This window comes from Paramormyrops kingsleyae, chromosome 3 (genome assembly GCF_048594095.1).
Source record: "Paramormyrops kingsleyae isolate MSU_618 chromosome 3, PKINGS_0.4, whole genome shotgun sequence".
Lineage (NCBI taxonomy): Eukaryota > Metazoa > Chordata > Actinopteri > Osteoglossiformes > Mormyridae > Paramormyrops > Paramormyrops kingsleyae.
In genome coordinates, this window is record NC_132799.1 from 13,269,345 (window position 1) to 13,293,700 (window position 24,356).

The following is a 24,356-nucleotide window of genomic DNA, read 5'->3' on the forward strand; positions in this document are numbered from 1 at the left end:
ACTAATCACTTTAATTTCAGCCACTTTATGAGACATGATCACACTCAGGCCAAATTGTCGCACAAAACATTTTCGATTTACTTTCTGACTTAGTGGTGGCCCAGCCTTACCCTGCTGTGTGACAACCTGCTACAAGTCAGCACTGTATCATTCTCAAAGAATTTCCCCATTGTGGGATTAATAAAGTCTAATCTAATCTAATCTACAAGCACTACAATATTAAAGGGCTGACATCTGAAGCATATTTATCTATTATTGCTTTTTCTTCTCGCAACCTTTCATAATGTTCAACAGCTGATACAGTTGGAGACACGTACACTGATCTCAACCCTGAATCCACAGCCCAGTTTTCAAATTGTTTAATATGAGGTGATGCTTTTGATGGATCCACATTTATATTGTTCAAAAATCACAGGCTGAGCCGTCAACAGGCATCCGGAAATTGTCACACATGATATTCAGTGTTTGGGGGAGATGAACAAATCAGTAATAATCAGCGGGCCCGGAAGGTTCTGATCCATCGCAGACAACTTCCAGGGTAGGTAATGCACTTCTCCTGTGTCCCCTATTCTCTTTTATATCTTATATTTCATATTATTTATTGTGTGGTTTTAGTAATTTATGGGCATATTTATAATGCATTCATGTATCATTATGAATATGGCTATAAATATTTATAAAGAGGCATAACACATTATAGCCATGTTTATTATGTATTATGAATGCCTTATGAAGCTCTCATTAATGCATTATAGATATTGGTATAATGCAGTGCAACGTGTCCTTAATGCTTATACCGACCATTATAATGCATTATAAAGGTATCTATAGTGTATTATAGATGACAGCTTCATAAAGCATTCATAATACATAATAATCATGGCTATAAGGTGTTATGTCTTTAGATAAATATTTAAAGGCATGTTTATAATGCTTTATGAATGCATTACTATTTGCTACGAATGTGTGTATAAATCACTAAAAACATGGCCTTCAGTAAAGTGTTACAGTATTTTCCTGCAAGGATTAAAAATGGGCTCTGCTCTGATTTCCCCTCCAGTCTGCTGGATGCAGATGGTTTGCACGTTTGCAGCGTGAGAAACCCAACGTGCGTAAAGTGCATCGCCCCGCAGCCCCGAATGCCGGAGCAGCGCGCCTGGAGGCCGCCCGGGCACGCCATGCGGGCAAGCCGCCCGGGCACGCCGCAGCACCGTGGGGCCCCCTCCGGCGTGCGTGCCTCCCCCTGGCCCCTACGCCCCCCACCCCAGGCACCGTCAGACTAAACATCAGTGGGGCCGCCGCAGCCGTCTGGGCTGCACACTGGCAAACACACACCTTGAAGAGGTAGCCGTTCTTGATTCTGTTCTGCACGGATTCGTACTCCGACATGAGTCCGCACATTATGGCGTACCTGGGGAAGAAAAGAAGGGGGGGGGGAGGGACAGAGGGAGGGAGAGGGGGAATTGAAGGGGTTAGACCAAAACACTGAGTGCTGTATCCACGTTCATTCATGTGTATTATTCTCTGGTACAGCATGAATGAGAGCCTGTGTGCAGAGATTGCATAACAGTACATTGTTCCTCTCAGGTATATTAGCCACCCAAACAGGAGGCTATAAAATGATCGTTAAGAGTGTCAAATGTATTTAATATCCTACCTCATATGCACAAAGACACAGACCATACATGCAGGCTGTACCTCCTGTGTGTGTGTGTGTGTGTGTGTGTGTGTGTGGTTAGGGTTACACATAAACACAGACGCACACAGAATACAGAATACTTCCCAGTGTGTTTGTCTTTTGTGCACCTGTATACCCTTCCAGCCTGCATCAATGTGGCAAATTTCTCTATTTTTTTTTTTACCTACAGAAGATTAATGATGGTGTAAAGTAAACACACCGACTTACACGCCATACTGAGGGGTGGGCAGTCAGCGGAGCAGATGAAGACATCCGACGCAAACATCCCAGCAGCAATTAGCAGAAATCACAGACCAACGCGTAGAGCACCCATGCCAAATAAGCATGTGACCAGCATTTCCGCAACACGACACGTATACGATACATAACTCAGATAGCTGCCCGGAGTTTCGTATCGCCGACTGTCTCTCACCAAACCGACAGCCTGGTGATACGAGCCGAGATCTTCTGTTACTAAACTATATAGCACAGAGGAGAGAGGACCTCCTTATGAAAGAGTATCCTGGCGTTAGGATGGGATTTAGCAAAAAGCTAAGCGAGATAAGCGGCATGAATGGAGAGACAGTGGCCCCCTGTGCACTGCAGCAAGTCATTTGAGACAAGTGGATCACCTTGATCAAAGGCCTTTCATCACCAACTCCACTAATCCTGCTGGTACTCAGAGTCAAACACACTGACAGGGTACAAACACCTCTAATGAATGGGAGAGCAAGGTGAAAAGGTCACTGCAGGGCTGGAGGAGGGGGGGAAGAGGGTTTTAATGTGTTCCCAAACTCGCTGGAGCCATTTTTCCTTCCAGTACGTGGCTGTCAGATTAAAAACCTAAAACGGGGCGTGAAAGAAAAACAGTGAAGCAACCTTATCTGGTAAGGTTCTTCCTCCTTGGCACAAAAATAACACTTTCACACAAATTCATGCTGAAGATTAGAACATAAGAACATAAGAACTATACAAACGAGAGGCGGCCATTCGGCCCATCGAGCTCGCTTGGGGAGAACTTAACTAATAGCTCAGAGTTGCTAAAATCTTATCTAGCTCTGATTTAAAGGAACCCAAGGATTCAGCTTGCACTATGTTATCAGGAAGACTATTCCATACTCTGACTACACGCTGTGTAAAGAAGTGCTTCCTTAAATCCAGTTTGAAATGTTCTCCCGCTAATTTCCACCTATTGCCACAAGTTCTTGTATTTGAACTAATGCTGAAGTAACTATTCGGTTGAACAGCATCCAAACCTGTTAGAATCTTATAGACCTGGATCATGTTCCCCCTCAGTCTCCTTTGCTTGAGGCTGAACAGATTTAGCTCAACTAACCTAACCTAACTTAACCTAACCTCAACTACTAGGATTAGTTTAGGATGCAAAAGTCCTGATCCAGAGGAAGAAAATTATACCACTGAATACCAAAACTGCTACCATAATTAAACTATAAAAACTTATGTTCACTTTGAACAAGTAATTAATCAAATAAGGTATGAGATAATGTCATTAAATAATGCCTCTCCCCCCAAAAAAATACACTGAGAATTGAGAAGGGAATTCCACCAAAAAATATACAGACGTGTGCTTGGTAACAAGGCATCTTTTCAGTCCAGATACACGTGTAGATTTACTGAACAGTGCACTCTGGGAACAAAACAGGAGTGTACAGACACTTGCCAGCCATTTGCCAGCATTTCTGCTGGGGTCGATGTCGAGATATCAGCAGAGAGAAAGGATGCATGGATACAAAGATGTGGCTGCTTTCCACCTTTGGTTGAGAAGCCTTTTGTTGCTTCAACAGTACCGGCATCTCCTGTTACGGAGCAGGGTTTCTGGTCCAGCCACAGTGGGTTAATCGTCTCCAGCTTCACCCTGCTGGCTGCCTATGCTGTCTGTTGTCTCAGTCCATTCATTGTTTAGGCCAAAGTAACATCCAAGAGAATCACGAGCAATAAGGCAGTTATTAAGGGGGCAGGGGGCAAGGAGGTCATAGCCGGCAGGAGTGTCGGTAGATTCAAGAAATGCTTAAGATGGTGAGAGAAACCGTAATTAATAAATAAATCAGTATTCAAGCTTCATGAGCGTTTATAGAAAAAAATTAAGCCTGGATTCAGGGAGAACCGCTGACATCTTCTCAAGAGCTACTGGTTGGTCTGTAAAGTCTACCAAGTCTCTGTTCCCGTGAGGGGGGGGTAAGGAGGTGAGACCCTCTGGGGGTAACCTGCAAACACTTTGAGTTCTTTGGCTCCACTATAAGAGGAACAGCTGTGTGCTGCACTATGTTGCAACCCATCATCTTCACAGTGCCCAGCGTCCTTCTGCTGCTCTAAAATCCCCACCTAATTAGTCAAGCATGAATCCACTTCCATATATTTGGTGACTGAACAAGACCTAAGTCATCATTCTTAGGTAAAAGCAAGGAGTCACCAGATAAAGGGAGAACAGGTGCTCAAGGTCAAGCTTTAAAAGGGAAGAGGAGGAGGACACTTTATCCAGTACAGATATTTTATGGGTTCCACTGAAATAAAGGTAGCTGATTACGAGAAAGATCTCGGTATGTATGTTGATGCTTCCATGTCCCACTCTCGCCAATGTGGGGAAGCAATAAAAAAGGCGAACAGAATGTTGGGTTATATCTCTAGATGTGTGGAGTTTAAGTCAAGGGAGGTGATGTTACACTTATATAATTCCTTGGTAAGACCCCACCTAGAATACTGTGTGCAGGTTTGGTCACCATACCTCAAGAAGGACATTGCTGCCTTAGAAAAGGTGCAACGAAGAGCTACGAGAATGATTCCTGGTCTTAGAGGAATGTCTTACGAGGAGAGGTTAGCGGAACTGAATCTGTTCAGCCTTGAGCAAAGGAGGCTAAGGGGGGATATGATTCAGGTCTATAAGATTCTAACGGGTCTGGATGCCGTTCAGCCAAATGACTATTTCAATATTAGTCTAAATACTAGAACTCGTGGCCATAAGTGGAAATTAGCGGGAGAACATTTTAAAACAAATTTGAGGAAGCACTTCTTTACACAGCGTGTAGTCAGAGTATGGAATAGTCTTCCTGCTATTGTAGTGGAAGCTAAAACCATGGGTTCCTTTAAATCAGAGCTAGATAAGATTTTAACAACTCTGAGCTATTAGCTAAGTTCTCCCCAAACGAGCTTGATGGGCCGAATGGCCTCCTCTCGTTTGTAAATTTCTTATGTTCTTATGTTCTTATATGGATCCACAATCACCATCATCACTGGAGAACAAACTTTTCCATATTCATTATCATGAATGCAGCAATGATTAACTAGAAGTTTCACTGTAGTAAAGCGTTTTTAGCCATGTAAACGCACAGTATGCCAACTGTAACACGTCAGAGGGGGATAATTCCCAAAGTGCAGGTTGTCCGACTGTGTCAAATGTCACATGACCCTGGCCATGCGGCACAAAAGACCGCCGTAAAAACGCACCATTAAAGCCTCATATAATTCAGCAGCAGAACTTACGAATAAAAGCATGGAAGCATTATCATGCAGGTGTAAATGTCCAAGCAGAATGACATAATAAGCACTGCAGACATTTATGGAAATGGTTACACTGTAGGTCCACATATTGCATCAGCACCCTGCAATTTCAATGCAGCATCACTGCCATCACTACTGAGCCCCTGATCAGACTAGGCTGAGGTCACAGGCCTCCGCTGTGATATCAGCTGCTGCTGCAGGACATACAGACCCCTCATCTACAACCATTTTATTACTGTCATCATGCACCAATCTCCCAGTAGCCGGGAGGCCCGACCTGAACTGACGACCAGCCCACCGTGAGCATACAGACTATCACTCCACTCTTACCAGTTTCCCCAGTGGATAAATTAATAGTTCACTTTCAAAAATGTTGAAATTGCTCTTTTCTCTGGTAGTACATTGCAATCTAATCCAAGTATCAATCCAAGTATCAATGCTCAGATGGACTGAAAAAGCTCTATGCTTCCAAGGCAGAATTCAATTTAATCTCAAATTGAACATAATAGTTATAAAATAAACGCTAAGAGGGGAAGGTACAGTGCCTTCCATGACATTTGGGACAAAGACACATTTTTCCTTGATTTACCCCTCTGCTCCAGTTTAAAATTTCAAAGCAAACAATGCAGATGTGATTAAAATGCACATTCCAGACTTTAAAGCTATTTGTGTACATTATGGTTACCATGTAGAAATTACAACACTTTTTACTCACAGTTCCCCTTCATTTCAGGGCACCAAAATGGTTACTGTGTATTCCACTTTATCTATTTCCACTTTTCAGATAAGGAAAAATGACTTCCTCTAACAACACATTTTACCTTTACAATCCACCTGAAATGCTTTGTCACCTCAGGTAATAATCACATAATACACTATTTTTACATCAGCTAATACACACACACACACACGCTTGATCTCAGTCCATACAGACCTCCTACTTGTAACATAACCTTTCAAAACACTATACATATCATCCACCTTTGCAAAGTAGGAATTTGAAACAGTTTCTTATAAAAGATCATCATTTTTACTGGTTAGAAGATGAATGTCAGACAGAAACACAGAAAACAGCAGAACCCAGGACAATTTCTCATTTCTCCAACTGCAAAATGCTGTCCATTGACGTAACTGGAGACCAATGATGAAGAACTGGAGACCAATGAAACGTCGTCCTTGTATGACTTAGTAAAGCTGCAACATTCTTTGCGTCTTGAATTTGCAAGGGGAGTAGTAATAATAATAATAAAGGCGATACCTCTGCGAGAAACATTCAGTAACCTCAAAATATAGCTTTGCTCATTTATTTTGTCCATAATTAATCGATTTGAATGGTTTTAATAAACAGTGCCTGCAGTTTCAAGACAACAAAGCCAAAGAACAGGATAAATGCATCATCAGACTTGCAGCATGGCCCTTCTGTTGATCTAATAGAGATCAAGCTACAGTACAGGACTTGCACAAATGTATTGTGGGAATTGCTGATCTCAAAACGCCAACTCTTCCAAAAGAGCTACGATGCCCTATAATAATGCTACGGGATAATTACTGGGCTTAATCAGCCCAAATGACCACATGTTTCTTCAAGTAGTTTTTGCATGACAAGCAGACACGTTGAAACTTGAAAAAGCACTTCAAATGAAGGATGCATGTGCTCGGCACGCCTTTACTGTACTCATGTCCTGTTAAACAATGACTGGGGATGTGTACACCCCTCTGCTCAGGACTGCAGGTGGAATTGAGAGGGCAGTTGTTATGGTGTACCCAGCAGAGGTACTCTCCCATTACATGGCAGGTCAGGTTGGGGAGCATGCACTGGTGCAGTGTGCTTCCAAGCCCATCACGCAACGAAACGCTTTGCGATCCCGGTCGATGACCCCCCCCCCCCAGGCAGACACACAATCTAATCCCACCCTTCGGAAACAGCCATCTCTCTGCCAACAGCCAGGCATTACGTGGGAGTCCCCTTGGCCTGGTCCAGCCCCTCGGGTCCACAGCAATGAGGATCCTGAGAGCCGGATCACCATCAGGGAAACGCACCACATGGCCTTAGTGCCGTGACTGACACTCCTTCAAAATGCGGGTAATGTGTCTCCTTCAGGACTCCCTCAGCAACCACTCATTCGGCAGAAAGGATTCTCCAAAGAGACATAGGCTGCCGTCATCGAGTCGGCTGTTTGGTGAGAAGAGCTCAGGTGCCCAAAAGACTGGTGAGAGGTGCAGAGGTGCACCACCAAGCTCTAATGAAGAGCCAGCAAGACCTGAATGCTATTTCTCTCACCGCACAAAACTGGTGAGAATCAGGACAGCCAGGAATCAAGAAGGGCACCTCCAGCAATTATTCAAGGGCAAGCATAATGAAGACACTGATACAGGGAATTGATATATCATTAAATATGACAACTGTTAGATGTTCTTTTTTGGTAATGAAGAATGTAAGAGCTGTTGCAGTGGTGACCAGTTACATCACACAATCACTGGCAGTCCTATATTTATTTTGTACAGGACTGCATGCTTGTTCTTGTACATGTTTGTGTATCTGCACCTGTGTGTATGTGTGCATGACCACACACACGCGCACGCACACACAGTCGTGCAATCATATCTTTTTGGGTACCGCTCATTCATTTCTATGGGAAAAATGCTAATGTCAACTATGACAACCTTAACCCCTACCCAGCCCTAACCATAACCATAAGTAACCAAACAAAAAATTTGTTCAGTTTTTTCATTGCAGTCAAGGATTTTTATAAAATAGAGTTTTCCCATATGCGCCTCCACACCACAGAACAAAACCTTGTAAACTTTGCTTTTACACTAACAGTTGTAGTTTTCTGGTCATAGTGAATATGAACACTGTATATGAGGGAAAGTGGACATATTACGCAATAATCTAGGTGTTAAACGTTTTAAAATAAGGGCAATGCAAACTTACCATTGGTGACATTCGGCAGATCTCGGGTTCACCGTGACAGCTTCCCTTCCAATGGTTTTTCCTGTAAGATACGACGGATGATCCTCAGCTCCACACAACACACTACTACAGTGTTCACAAAGTCTTGGGATGTTTCCTTAATTCTGTAAAAAATCTCGCAGATTTATTGGTTTCATAACAAAAGTCCATTGACAAGCAATGTTTAACATATAAGAGACATTTTGTTATTATTGTAATTTTTTTTTTACTCATTCAGTTATATTCTTGCCATTCTGCTATTAATTGCAATTGCAGTCATTGGCTCCAAGTTATTGCAAAGGTGTTACTAATCAAAAACTATCCAGTGAGACTGCTTGTTAATGAACTTTTTAACTCAGAACAGCACTTTTAGAAGTGAAATGAATGTTTTACGTTATTGGTTGTTTCTAATGTGATAAATATTTTTCATAAACAACAAAAAAAAAAAAAAAAAAGCAATAAATTTGCAATATTGTTACTGAATTAAGCAAGTATCTCAAGACTTTCTGTGAGCACTGCATGTAATTTTATTTATACGCTCTGCAAAATACAAAAAAAAGCCTCAAATACAACAGAAATTAAAAAAGACTGCAGGGCCCACGCTTCGTAAAACGTGGGCAGACTGAGGGGAGTTTGCAAAGAACACATCAAGGATGGCCAACCAAGGGAGCGAGACCTGCACTCTGGATGGTCTGCAAACACCACTTACTGTTACTCTAAATCGTGATGATTATATTACAGTATTTCAGTAGTGCCCCGTGACCACAGATCTTTTATAGTAATTCTCTGCAAGACCTAAAACTAAATGTTAACAAAAGGCAAAAGAGGTGGGGATCTCAGCGAATCAACTGGGGTCTATGGTTCATGACCTGCAGTTTTGAAAGTTAAATTGAAAATAATTGTACAAGCGAGCAGATAGAGATAAGCGAATCATATCAGGTTAACAAGAAATCATGAGCTCCACATATGGGCTTTAATCATATCCGTTCCAAGTGATTGCGAATCTAGTCTAATATTTCAACCTGATGCACTAAAACTTCAGAATGTGGTATGTTGGAACTGTAGGCATCACAGGGCAAAGCGTGTTTTATTGAATTCACCCAACCTGCGGCGACTGACACTTATTCTGATCGAAACATGACAAAAATGTTAAAAATCTCAGGCTTCTGCGGAAACCCACAGAGGAGCTGGCTCAGTCAATGATAATTTATGTGCAATCCCAGCACATGACGCATTTCCGTGGTTATATAAGGACAGGAAGAGGCTAGGCAGCTCCTCTCACCCCTGGGAAAGGTGTGTGTTTGACTGAAGCCCCCACATGACCAGCCTCCCAACCCATAGGTGCATATTAACCACTTAAGACGCCGCGTTAGTTTCACAGCAGGAGCTCCGGTGCATATCCGCACTTAAGAGTTCTAAGGAATTTATTACCCACAATTTCCCTGCTAAACCCCTAAAGTGAGTTTACAACCTTGAAGTGAAGATCACAAACAAACGGAGGTGAAACGTGTCCCTGTTCACAGGCCGGATGAGTTAATAGAGTTTTCATACCACGCAAGCAGCTAGAGCTATATTCATGGCAAAAACTAGGTTAAATATAAGGGTTACAAATTTTGGTAACACTTTAAAGGCCATAATTTTAGTAATTTCTAAACACTTTCATAATGCGTTATAGTGCATCCATAAAGCATTATAAACCTGGCTATAAATAGTCATTATAAAAAGCATAACACATTATTGCCATATTTATTATGCATTATGACTGCTTAATGAAGCTCGCATCTATAGTGCACTATAGATACCTTTATAATGCAGTACAATGTATCCTTAATTCTAATACCTTTATAATACATTATAATGGTCAGTATCTATAGTGCATTATAGATGAGAGCTTCACAAAGCAATCATAATAAACATAGCTATAATGTGTTGTGCTTTTTTATATTTATATATTTAAATAAATATTTATAGCCATATTTATTATGAATGTATTATGAATGTGTTTATAAATTACTACAAACATGGCCTTAAGTAAAGTGTTACCAAAATGATTAAAGAAATAGAAAATAGAATGGCGTGGTGGTGCAGTGATTAGCACTCACACCTCTGGGACCTGAGTTAAAGTCTCCGCCAGGGTTCCATGTGTCGGGAATTCGCATGTTCTCACTGTGCTATTGTGGAGTTTCTTCCAGGTACTCTGGTCCCCCTCCCACCACACTCCAAAAATGTGCCCCAGTTGCCCATAGGTGTGCGCGTGAGTGAATGGTGTGTGAACGTGCCATGCGACGGGCCCTGCCTTGCACCCATAGGATCCGGACCCCCCCATGACCCTGAATAGGATAAGCGATTTCAGAAAATGGATGGATGGAAATAAAAAACAACCAGTGATAGTAGAAACACAACACAAACAGACAGCATTAAGGAGGTTACCTAAGTACGATTCTAAATAAGGTGCTTTACATTGACTTGTCAAAAAAATCTAGAACTAGAACCGGGGGATCCACAGGCTGCATGAGGTTCCACAGATACAGCAGCTGACATGAAGCCGGCTTACCGGCCTCGGCATAATACTTCTTGTCCTCGAGGCTAGTGGCCATATCATGGCAGTCCTTGTACGCCCGAGCCAGACGCCAGAGGAGCTGCTCATTCTCTCCAAACTGCAGACAGAGGACCATGAATTAACCACCTGTCAAATTAACCAAGTCATGCATAGAACAGCAGGCCCACCTCCTCTCTGAAGACTGCTGTATACAGTTTAAGGTGAAACTTTATGGTCCTTTTCCACTGGCATAGAAGAACCGACCCAACCCGAGTCATGCCGCGGAGGGAGTAGTTAGAACACAGTTCCAGCTGCACGGAAAAGGGTCGGCTCTGTAAAGGCATTGGCAGGTTTGGAGAACGAGGTTTTGGAGGTGTTTACTGTTCACACGGTGTACATCATGATTTACAATGTGCAGTTTTTATTTAATTTTTTTAAAGTGTGCTAATTTCCACTAGCTTGTCTGTGAGAATCGCCACGTTAAGCAAGTATCAAACGCTAGCGGAATTAACTTCTGCTTGCATGAATTTACATTACTTATCTATTCCGTTCAGCTGTTCCATAGTGCTTTGTGAAGTAGTTCCGAGTTCTTGAGAATGCACTGCGATGTGTGGTACTACTAATAATGAATAATATACAGAATATACACTTTTTATCTTATTGATTTATATTAATGCTTGTGTTTTTGCCTTGAGGAAGGCCCTTAACCCTTAGAGTGCTGCTATGGGTGGCTGCCGTTTGCACCCAGCTTACTCTCACCTACAGAAAGACAATTTCCCCAAAATTCTAAAATAAAATAAAATTAAAGAATAAATAATAATAAAAAAAAAAGAGAATTTCCCCACAGGGATCAATAAAGTATCTATTATTATTATTACTATTATTACTATTATTAAGCGTGTGTGTAGCTTCATATGCAGAGCATTTATATTTGTTGAATCTTTTGGAAGATTCTGTATTTAGTATACTTTGTTCAGGGGACACAATAAATTTCACTGTACATCTGTGCAATGACAATAAAACATTCTATTCCAGTCCATTCCTTCAGATAATCCATGCACAGAATACCGGTTTCTCCACGTATTTCGACCAATCAGATGGTGGTGATGCAACCAGCTCAGTCTAGTTCCAGTTTTGGCCCATGTCAGCACGGTTTCGGTCCAGGTACGGCTCGTATACTTTTCATTGGAAAACTGCCAGTTCACAGTACATGTCAGGTATGGTCAGTGGAAAAGCACCACAAGGCTTTGAATAAGTTAAAAACATACTAATCACACAGTTTTCTGTGATTAATCGTAATTAATCACACATAACATTAAAACTTATAATCATAAATACCTACACATTAAATCTCTAAATTTCAATGCTTTCGCAAAGAAACTGAAAAGGCATATACCACATATACTGTAACTGCAGGTACTCAAAAGATGGACTGACACACTAATTCCAGCCAAATTATCAATCTAAAACCTATTTGGCAAATGGCTCTAAAACAGAAGCCTGACAACCACTGAAAGTGAACTTAATAACATGGAAGATCTTAAATTTTAAGGCATAACACTTCAATTAAATAAAAGAAATAATGATATTTTTATACTATGTATGTCTGTCTGGCAACTCTTAAAATTAGATAAAATGTATCATCAGCTTCCCCCTGAGATGCTAAATGAATGTTTTGATTTCTGGGATTCTGTGTAACATCATAACATAAAGTCTTGCGTTGTTTACTACCAGGAAGAATATTATATAATAGGTTTGCTCATACTGTTCTCCCGTTGGATATCATGGATATCAAATGCATTAATTCGATCACAGAAATAATAAAGCCTCGTGACTTTAAAAAGAATGCTATTCTTTAATGTGATAAATTTCCCAACTCTAGTTAAAAACAGACAGACAATTACAAATTTAAACCAGAGAAAGTGATCGGGATCAAGCTGAGACCAAACCGTGTTGAAGTTTAACATGACTTTCTGCTGCCCGTTACCTTGTCCTTCATGTCCTCCAGTGCCCTGAAGCCCTCCTTTTTCTCTGCATCTGAGCCCTTATGAAGACCGTCCACCCTCTTCAGCAGAAGGCTGAGCTTGTCCGCCACCCCTCCAGTGCGGGCTGGGACCTCCTCATCATCTTCGGTGTCTGTGTGCGCAGTTACATACCTGGAGGGCAACAGAAGGGAGAAGCTTTGTCCTCGTATCCCATCATGGGCGGCACATGGCATGGAGATCCGTCAATGAACAGCAACGAGAGGATTCCGCGAGAGAAAGACGTCAAAGATGGGTCTGAGAACTAAACAAGGTACTTTACATGGGACCAGAGAGACATAAAAGAGAAAGAATCAATTAATGTTCCTGCTCTATTGCTTCAGTGCCCAAACTATTGATTTGACAAAAACTTCTGCATTTTCATTAGCTAAAAATGTAAATATCACTATGCATATCACGGGCACTGAAATATGTGATAATTTGTTACTCAACGACAGTACACAACTTCTGCAAAGCATTGCTTATTTGGCAGATGCCTTTATTTAAAGTGACATACAATTCATAAAGCCAGTCCCAGTCCATGAAGCAACTGGTGTTAAGGGTCTTGCTGAAGGACCCAACTACAAAACCACAGGATTTCAACCAGCAGCCATGGACATTAAGCGCTAATCCTGAGTCACAGGCCGCCCCTGCTACATGCATGTCCTGAACATGAGGTCTCATGTTCCGAAGGTGCGTACAGCACACTGTGCTATTCCTTAGCAGGACTATAGATCCATGCCTCAATCAGCCCGATAGTCCATAGACTGACTCATCCTACATTCTTCCGCTTTCTGGAAGCAGGTATTTACACAAACTAGCAAATGCCCTCAGTGACGGCAAGGGCTCACCCTCCCCAAACCAGTAAATTTAAACCCCCTTCATAAACCCCATAGCCCTGACCATCGTGCCACCTGCTACGAGATGGAGCAGAACATTCAGTACCTGATTTATACCTCCCAAAGAACACTGCAAACCATGCGCTTCACACAGTAATTATTGCTTAATTTATGTGTCAGTAAAAGAAGTGACGTCTCATAATGGATATTTAAAGGGTTACTCACAGAGTGCTTAGAGGCTTGTTTGTTTCAAATACCTCTTTTCAACTAGAAGTGGTACTATACCTCAGATCACACCGGGGGGGTGGGGGGGGGGGGAGGAATGGGGAAAAAAAAACATAACACAGTCAAGTAAATGAAAGACTTGGGGGGGGGATGAAAACACGAAAGGGATCTATTAACTCTTGGCAGAAGCTGCATTTGCGTCATAAGTGGTTGGAGAAATGCCTAGTAGTGATGGTTTTGTACTCAGAAGAGGAGCCGAGGCACTTGCTGGAGGCCCAGGCTACGCCCCTCGATCTGACACCACAGTGACATTAAACATCACTCACCCTAATCCCAGGAGGAAAACAACGGAGCCGAGGGAGAAACAGGATGACAGACAGGCTGCCAGGCACCTGCAGGCAGATGGGCAGGAGCTTCACCGTGCCGGACAGCCAACAGGAAGATAACGGCTCGTCCTGCAGGCCATCGGGCTGAAGCTTCACCATGTTGGACAGCTAAACGGAAGATAAAGGCTCGCCCAACCAGTTGGGGCACAGACGATCTAATTCAAATTAAATCCAAATGAAAACCATTCAAGCCAGAGCAGATTCAGGCAAACGAGTGACCATGCATCACACAAGCTTCCAAATGGTATTCAAGGAAAAAAAAAATAATTAAAAAGCCCTGATCCTACAGCCAACAATTCACATCTGCTTCAAATGGGGTCTCCAGCCTCAAAAGGCCTGAATCTTTCTAGGTAGCCAACAGTGCAATCAGCCTAAAAAAGATGCTCAGTCCAGCACCAGGCCGGATAAGTGTGTAATGCACCCCGTCACAGGAGAGCACTGGCAAAGCAGCAGAGGAACAACTGGGCAGCAGTAAATACGACAGGCCGCTGAGAAATACAGCTGCCATCCGCGCTTCGCTTCAGTAACACTCAGCACAAGGGATTTTGAAAAACATCTTCCCAACAATAACACTGACAAAACAATAAACTAATTAAATAGTCTTCAGGAATTCTGGAGTTCAGTTTTTTAGGTTAAACACATTGAAGTACAGCTACAATTAAAAACAGATTAAGTATGAGAACATAGCAGAGATAACTGTCATAAGCATTTAAGATGATATAAAAAAAACTGAGGACCATTCATGACAGAGATTAGGCTGCCAAACCACAGATTTTTCTATTGATCTTTTCCTCCACCTGCAAAGGCTTTTCAGTTCAACTGCTGCTGCTGTATCTAGTACTTGCCAAAATACCAAAGGTTTGGTTTGTTGTCCTCTTGCTGGGATCAATAAAGTTTATGTTAAGATTCTCAATCATCCTGTTTGCTATAGACAGCTAGGCTTATCTATGCTGTATCTGCATTCATTACACACCTTTGAAATTCAACGGCTCAAAGAACCTCTGCTGTCCCCACCTGCAGAGTCATGGGGGTGCAGGGTCTAAGTTACGGGTGCAAGGCAGGAAGTATTCCAGGACAGGGTGCAGACCCATCGCAGGGCACGTGCACCGCTGAGACACAGACACACCAATGGGCAATTTGATAACTCCACTTCACGTTAGCGAGTTTTTTGACTATGGGAGGAAAACGGGGAAACCACAGAACCCAGAGGAAACTCCACGACAACACAGGTAGAACATGCAAACTCCACACACGCTGGGTTGTGGCAAAGACTCTAAACTCAATCCCAGATAAATTTAAATGGATAACACCCATCCATCCATATTCCACATTCGCTTGTCCTACTTGGCATCTTCTTCAGGGTGTACCCTATCCTCGTGTCCTTGTTTTTACTTTAGAGTTTCAAGGTCCGTTGGGCTGCAGGCTCCAGCATGGAATGGTCAGCCTTCACCATCCTTCAGATGGAGCCTGTTTTTGTGCAGATGCTGGCAGCCTTTGCAGCAACAGGCGAGTTATTAAATTAGAGCGTCTGGGTGCTGACAGACATGCATCAGAGGAAAGTCGTTTGGAACAAGCGTGAATTACTGTTATCAGCTCACAGCAGATGGCTGGAGATTCACTGAAGGTAGATGGGGGACTTTCAGACTAATCATTAAACTCTTCCAGGTAGTTCAGGGATCTTCTATAGCTGTAAGGAGCATCCGAGGTCAAATATGGCTGGACTAAATCGAGCAAGAACGGATGGACTGCATCCGATGCAGGAACGGCGCAACGTTTGAGCTGCTCCTCTCGTTAGCCGAAGCGGCCATGTCCCGCTATTTGCTCGGCAGATGTGGCGACAGAGGCAGCCCCGATAAAGGAGAGATCAGCACATTCCTGCCACGTTACCCCTCCAGCCGCTACATCATCTCCTATCCATTGCATTTATAGCTGCACAGGGAGAACATAAAAACCCCCCAAAAACCAAGCTCCTCACCGTGATAAGCCGCAAAGCGTTTTTTTGGCAGAACCCCATGGAAATCTGGCCGCCCGCTGTCTGTCTCTCTCCCAAGTGAGGGATTTAGTAGTGCTGATGCCCGCCTCCAGCGACAGCCTCCCTGGCCAGGCTGGAAACACTAGGAGCATGAAACCAACGGGACACCTGGCTGCTCCCAAACCTCACCAAGCAAAGAAAGGGGGGAGATAACCTGACAGGTCCAGCCAGAAACACATAAACGACTGCGGGCCAATGAATGGGCTCTTGTTTATTTAAAGAGAACAGCAATAGGAACCAAAGGAACACTAAAATATATTTTATCACTGAAAATTACAGCTCACTGGAGTGGCTTAACCGGATATATAAAAACCACAACTCTGTGAAAGCCGTATCACGGTATTACACAGCAGCCATGATGAGGGCGACTAGGCTGCGGGAGATTATCAACACAGCCAAATGCAGTGACCTCACTAAGGCTCCCGTCCCTGTGAAGATGAAGATGCTCATTATTTGCAATCAACCCTGCATGCAATTCGCCCATGATTGCTATTCGGTTTCTCTTTCTGCATTCAAAGGTAAGGCCTTCAAAGTGAGATTTAGGCAACTGCATAGTCTGCTCACTGTTCCATAATAAGTCTATTTATTACCTCAGGCTAACATAACTACTAAAACAATGCCTCACAACAGGGAAGCAATTTATGCAAACCTGACGTTAGCCAAGTCAGTGGTAAGTAGTGCGGTTGCGCTCATGACCCTGGGTTTCAGCCAACGCTAAACTGCAGGCGGTTGTATAAAATATATGTTCTTCCACCGATCTCCATGTTTAGGAGGTGCGCTCTGCCTACTGCATGCAAATTTTATTCCTTTCTGCCGAATATCAAGTTCTGCCACTTGTACTTTGAGATGTTTTTATGTAAAAATATCGCAGCAAGATAAAAACTGACACGCAACCCCTTCCCTGAGCATTTCCAACACTACTGACACCACAAATATCTGTGTATGTATAAGCAATTAGAAAGATTACAAATCCCAACATAGCTACCACCATTAAAAGAAGTCTGGCACAATTTACCAAGCATTTCTTTTCCTGAGTTCATGGTGCAAAGCTCACGGCATCGAGCTGAAACCAGGATTTACAAATAGACAGTAAAACCCCTCAGCTTCAATCTGGCACGTTCCTGAACTTTTCTTTAGTCTGAAAACACGTTTTGTTTTTATGCTTGCTGTCGGGAACGGGGTGACACTTTAACGGGAAGAGAATCGGTAGCTGAGCTTTTCGATATTCAGCCAAACCCCCACAAGTAGAATGCCTGTCAAGAGGTAGCCAAGAGAAATGGCCAACAAAACACCCTGGAAGAAAGGTTGCCATCACAACCATTTACAGGGAGCTCTGTATTTGGCTGAGGTCACCCCACACCCCCACCCCCCCACCCCCCAGTGGAGAGTGAAATAAGAAAGCCTAGGGGTACAAAATTAGCTCTGGAGCTGCAGGGTGACAGGAACTTGCCTAAGAGCTACAGACCGCAAATACAAAAGTATATAAAACAAAGTTTGATCTGACAATTGAGGTCCAAGCAGACCGTACTTTCTCAGACATCAGCTTAATCTCCGTCAGAAATGCAGTTAGCACGTGAGATGGTTTCAAGGTAAGTTTTATGGATGTTAAAGAACAGACAGGTTTCCTCCACTACATTCCAGCAGCTATGAGTAAACACCCACAAACAACTGGCCCTTTGAACAGAGACAGGAATTCACAAACCGATTTTACAGCTCTCTCTTTTGGCCAAAACAACCGTCTCGCTAAGGAGAATCTTTCATTAGGGAAGTGGGGTTCCTTTTCATCCAGTTTGCCAAAATGCCAATGGGCAAGATCTTCTCTTCCAATAATGTAAAATAAAAAAAAAACAAGGCAGGAGGGAGAAAACATAAGACAATAATTACAACTGAACAACCTCTGTACTTGTAACTAAGTCCTGCCAAAGTGTTTAATATGAACGATGCAGAGTGTCTTTGAAGCCTAAAGCATAGAAAATACGCAGATGGAGAGATAACAAGGTCTACTTGATGAGGTATAATGACGCCGGATTTAACGAGGGGCATCCCCAGCCACTGAAGCACAGCGATGCAGTTTCCACACAAATAAGCACAGAAGAGTGCAAGCGGCAGGTAACGGCACGACATTTCAAATGGAAAAAACATCTGATGGAACTGAACGATGAAATATGGACACAAGGCAACGTTTATGAGGCCAATCAGTAAACGGCAATCACATACCATCCCCCCCCCCCCCTTTGGTTTTCGATTTTTAGGCGAGGATCTATAACCTCTTGAGGCCCTATCATGTCGCCGTGCCAATTTCAACAGAAAGCTTTATATAAACAAATGCTATCATTTAAGGGAGCAAAACCACAGGAGCGACGAGTTGCTACAGGATGCGGGTAAATTGGCGGCCCGCTCAGCAAACAGCGGCTGAGATTTGTGGCTTCCTCAGGTCCGGACAGGGGGAAGAATCTGTTTTAACAGGTGAAAAGCAAACAGTGCGAGACTCCCGTGTGCAGAGGTACGGCGCGGGTTTGCCGGCGTGGCCCCGGTGCTGCCAGGTGCCGCCAGGTGCTGCTCGGTAATTAGCACGCAGACGCAGGTCTTGGCCGATGCGGGGTCTGCATCGAGGAGGGCTTTGCGGACTGTCTGCACGCATGCAACAGCTTCTTATCGTTTACTGCTGAAAATGCATACAAATGAGGCATGTCTTACCAGCTATGCAGAGCATAATCTCCTCAAATCCAGTTAGTAGAAAGTCTACAAGGATTATCTTAAAATTGTTCTTTCCCCTTTTGGTATGGGGGATACAACACAGCTGGCCAGCTGTACAGTACTGATGGGGGGAGAAGATACCTCTACCCCCCCTCCCCCAGAGGGGACTGGCAGGGGGCCCTTGTGCTGGTATATGTGTTTAGACAGACCTGTTACATTATAATGTACTGAACTATGCTCTGGAGCCAGATGACATCACCACATCACTTCAGCTATGGCAAGGCAAAACGTGGGGACAGAGAGACGCCCACACTGTCACCGGACATCATGGGGGGATTACCATGCCCAAAAACTGCTCATTTAACCCATCCACATCACACTGTCACTGGACATCATGGGGGGATTACCATGCACAAAAACTGCTCATTTAACCCATCCACATCACACTGTCACTGGACATCATGGGGGGATTACCATGCACAAAAACTGCTCATTTAACCCATCCACATCACACTGTCACTGGACATCATGGGGGGATTACCATGCCCAAAAACTGCTCATTTAACCCATCCACATCACACTGTCACTGGACATCATGGGGGGATTACCATGCCCAAAAACTGCTCATTTAACCCATCCACATCACACTGTCACTGGACATCATGGGGGGATTACCATGCACAAAAACTGCTCATTTAACCCATCCACATCACACTGTCACTGGACATCATGGGGGGATTACCATGCACAAAAACTGCTCATTTAACCCATCCACATCACACTGTCACTGGACATCATGGGGGGATTACCATGCCCAAAAACTGCTCATTTAACCCATCCACATCACACTGTCACTGGACATCATGGGGGGATTACCATGCACAAAAACTGCTCATTTAACCCATCCACCTCACACTGTCACTGGACATCATGGGGGGATTACCATGCACAAAAACTGCTCATTTAACCCATCCACATCACACTGTCACTGGACATCATGGGGGGATTACCATGCCCAAAAACTGCTCATTTAACCCATCCACATCACACTGTCACTGGACATCATGGGGGGATTACCATGCACAAAAACTGCTCATTTAACCCATCCACATCACACTGTCACTGGACATCATGGGGGGATTACCATGCACAAAAACTGCTCATTTAACCCATCCACATCACACTGTCACTGGACATCATGGGGGGATTACCATGCCCAAAAACTGCTCATTTAACCCATCCACATCCCTCTTCTGGCTGTGTAATGTGTTGCCTGGGGAACACTAAGAGATAATCAGTCGGACTCAAAAGCAAATGGCACTGCTAAATTGTGTGGTTTCTTTCAGTTATTTTACTCTAAAATTAACAACTGTAGACCAAACTTCTTGGCTTGATACAGCTGCAAGTCGATAAGTGTGTACCTGTTAATCGATAATTAGATTCCCCCCCCCCCTTATATTTCTTACCTCATGCCCACATGAAATATTTGAACAGATGTTCAATATCCCCCACAGTCCGCATTTACCTTACCAGCTAGCATTAACATAGCATTACTGCAGGATTTTTAGAGGGATTAAACAAAAAAACAAAAAAAACCAGAAAGTAACAGTTCTTATTAACACAGACCAAGATAAAAATCTGAGCAGATTATATAAAGTTTACACCTAGTGCCCATTCCGAGGGTTAAAAGCTCCCTACCGACAGTTTTAAGGATGGATATCGAGCATATTTGCGTTAGTTGTGCGGACAGCCAACTCTAGGTTGAGAGAAAAAAATGTTTGTTCCCTTAATGACACCCATAGGGTAAATACTAGATTGTCAATCGTTTTTACCGGCTGTGAGAAACTAACTTTCTGCTTCGATTGTTAGACGCTGTGATTGTTAGAGGAGTGGCAGACTCCCATCTAAGTGGTTGGGAGACACAGTTTAAAGGGCCAGTCTGATGTTGGCCTTCTTGTCGCCTTCTATAGAGAAAAGTTCATGCGATATCGCCCACCCCCATGCCAAATCCCAGTGCCCTGACAGCTGCAGCATGCACTCCCCATCTCAGGCTCCTACCCCACCTGGATGAGGCCACAGTGGACGTGGCTGCCCTGGTCGCCTACAGCCTAGCGGGTCTATGTACCGTCTGAACAGACGCACTGCGCTAAGCATGACTCAGATCCTCAGACCTCAGCCCATGCAGGTCCCATGGAGAAATTCTGCCCTCGGGGCGCTGATCCTGTCTCCTCTGCTGGCACTGGTGTGCGCGGTGACAGGCACGCCACCGAAACGAAGTGCTCGCGATTAAGGTGTCAAAAGATCCACCATTATCACCTTCCGATGAATAAAACACACTGCTTCAAACATCAAGATGACTGACCGCCACCCACCCCAGCTAATCGAAATACATCACGGCGCAGACCTCAGTATTACCAAAGATGAATCATGATAAAACAAACTGCTGCTAACAATCCTGAGCTTGTAAATGAAGACCTGCGCATTACGGTATTGATGACACAGCACACAGGATTCTGGGTAACCACAGCACTGGCTGTAAGGGGATCCACACTGGGGGAGCGATCCCAGAGATGCAGAAGAGCTCAGGATACGACAAAATCCATATCTAAGTAATTCCAGTGATACTGTACTCAGTGTCCTCAGTCAGTGTCCCTGACCAATGAAAGTACAGCTTTCTGGATGGCGTGTCCAATCAGCACAATATAGCATGCAGACTGATAAAGGCCACCCAGGAAGTTGATATGTGGTAAAAAGGCAACTGATAAGCCTTTTAAAAAGCAGCAGCCTTTTTTATTTCGCCATTTAAAAGTACAATGTTTTACTTGCAACAATTTGTATGCTTTTCACCGCCGGCCCTTTAAAAGTTTGAGTTTTTCTGCTTTGCACATGCATTTGTCAGTCCGAGTCTCTGCTCTCTTACAGCTCTGTGGCTTCGGTCCAAAACTGCATGGAGGGATTTGTTTTTTCAAAGCTGCCGAAAGCAGGTGTTAGCGACGGAGAACTGGGTTACATTCAGAGTATGACCAGACCGGTAAAGTGCTGGCACTTCAGGAAGGGGGGAAAAAAAAACTGCTGAAACACACAGAAACTCCTAATGAAAGACATAATGCCTCAGCGATAGGCTCCATGATATTCCTGTTAATGTTTTGTTCTCTTGAATTGGGAAAAAAAAACTGTTTATGTTACCTCGTCCTGGAATGGGATCAAGATATTTGGCTCTTGGCAGAAGAGGAAGGCGCTTTAAAGGCACCAAGGTGGATCGCAGACCTGCCAGTTGGGGCACAACACGGATCAACTAAGGGGCAGAGCACCTCTGGCGAGAGACCCCGGGAGAAAACGCAGCGGGGCGTCTGGGTCGACCGAACGGCGAGCTCAGCTTCCCACTTTCGTGTGGCACATTAAGACAGAAGAGCATCTGCCCATGTGACTCATCCAAGCGACTTACGGCGGATCGTCAACTTTCAGCACATTGTTGTGTTGCCAGAGGATTGCGATGAAAGACATCCAACCACCCAGCCAAAGTATAGGAAGGTATAACTCCACAGTAGGAGCCAACACCTCTGCAAGAGTGACATTATTTCTGCTGGTTTATAATCTGAATTTCCAGTTAGGGGCAACTAAATCAATCATTATGGAAATCAGTCAGTTGGTGACAATTGTGACGCAGATCATTATGTAAAGAAGCAATACAAGATCAGTCATACATGATAGTGCTTCTCTTGGTGTTACTACTGCTATGTGGAATGGTCTGAACGAACACAGAGATGTTTCATTGGACATCAAGCATACCCACCCTCCCTCGCTCTCGCCTTCCTCGGAGCTCTCCCTCTCTCCCCTGCTGCTCCCAGGGACCCTCCTCCGGCGAGGGGTCCGGGGTCCAGAGGCAGAGCGCTGCCCACGCAGCTCATCCTGCACCAGGTCCTGGAGCTGAGGGAGGGCTTTCTTCAAAGCCAGCACCTCCTCCTTGAGCTCGGAGACACACTGGACGAGGGCGCACAGGTGCTCCTGAATCTCCTGCTGCCTGTCCAACGACAGCTCCACGGGCGGCCCCCTGCCCAGGCCGGCCCACAGGGCATTGCTGGAGAGATGTGGTGTGGGGGGGCTCCTGATGTGGCTTTGCTGCCGGCTCCGGTACCAGATCACCGCCAAGCTGACACCAGCGGCCCCAGCCAGGGCACCCAAAACCAGGAGCCTGGTGTCCGTTTGGGCCATTCTGGAAAGATGGCGACACAGAAATATGGAAGACGTGCCATTTCAACCACAATATTTCACAACATAAACCATACCTATCATCAAGACCTGCAAGTGCAGTTTTTGAGCTTTACTGTATTTGCTTATATACTGCTAATACTTTATGAAAAACTATGGGGTGTTGAAAGAGGGATGAATGTAAGCAGGGTCTCTGAGAAAAAGGTTGTATCTGGCCTAATAGAATCAGTGTATCACACTGCAGGCCATCAAATCACAGCAGGCATTTTCCCCGAGGACAGGAGTTACAGATGGGAGCCATCATAGTTTTCCTTGTTACAATCCTGTGAATATCAAGAAGTCTTTTAGGTGCCACTTTACAATAAGGCTACCCATATAAAGAGTTTATAAATGGTTTACAATCTGGTTATTAATTAGGTTGTAACACTTTGTAAATTATCAATAGACAATTTTAAACAAGTTATAACAGTTTTCTTTTTATTAATGAGTTACTACCATTTACAAGTGGCAAAAGGGAGCCTTATTGTAAAGTGGTAACGTCTTTTATTTTTATTCTAAGAAAACATATGCTATCCAGAAAAAGAAACGCCTGAAGACAGATTATAAATATACAATAAAATATATTTTTAAATAAACTATATGAAGACTATGCATTAATTGTAAATGTAGCTGTTCCAAGATATGAAATAATTATTAATGTCAAATCTTTCATTTCTGTCAGGAAACTTTATTCAAGCATCCATCATTTACTACAAATTACTAAATGAGATGTATGTGCTTTTTCTCCAAGGAAAAATACTTTAGTATTAGTTTTCCTGCAATATGAACAACTAGCCAAGACAAGTTCACAAGATACACAGCCTTATATAGTAAGACATGACATTTATTTCACAATATACTTAACAGATAACTGAGCTGCCAAAACCAGATCAGCATTATATAAGCCAAGATTTATTTACTTGGCAAATAACCTCACCCAAGATGACACAATGCTTACAATGTTTACCTTCCACTTTTCCTTCCCAACAGACTCTGAAGCTATTTATATGGAATGGAGTATTCCTATTATGTGCACAGTAACAGTATGTATCACAGCACACATATAATCCCTTTCATTATTTAAGTAAACCCAGTTAAGAGACACTGCAAATCCACGATTATAACAAAAGAAATTCTCTCAACTATATACTCATAAACCTCATTGTTGCATATTATTAGCTACTGTGGAAAAATGCATCTGGGTACATTTCATGGAAGAAAG

The 24,356-nt window shown here is 43.4% G+C and overlaps 1 protein-coding gene across 2 annotated transcripts in view; it reads right to left on the reverse strand.

Moving 5' to 3' along the window:
• The window catches only part of rmdn2 (regulator of microtubule dynamics 2), a 32,304-nt gene that overhangs the window by 7,055 nt on the left and 893 nt on the right, over nucleotides 1-24,356 (reverse strand). For both annotated transcript variants that reach the window (XM_023822593.2, XM_023822592.2), the window contains exons 2-6: nucleotides 22,680-23,099; nucleotides 12,674-12,842; nucleotides 10,702-10,804; nucleotides 8,130-8,190; nucleotides 1,336-1,411 (exon numbers count right to left, since the gene is read on the reverse strand). In XM_023822593.2, coding sequence (XP_023678361.2) covers nucleotides 1,336-1,411; nucleotides 8,130-8,190; nucleotides 10,702-10,804; nucleotides 12,674-12,842; nucleotides 22,680-23,098 — 828 coding nt within the window. In that variant the 5' untranslated portion in view covers nucleotide 23,099. The remainder of the gene's footprint in view (nucleotides 1-1,335; nucleotides 1,412-8,129; nucleotides 8,191-10,701; nucleotides 10,805-12,673; nucleotides 12,843-22,679; nucleotides 23,100-24,356) is intronic.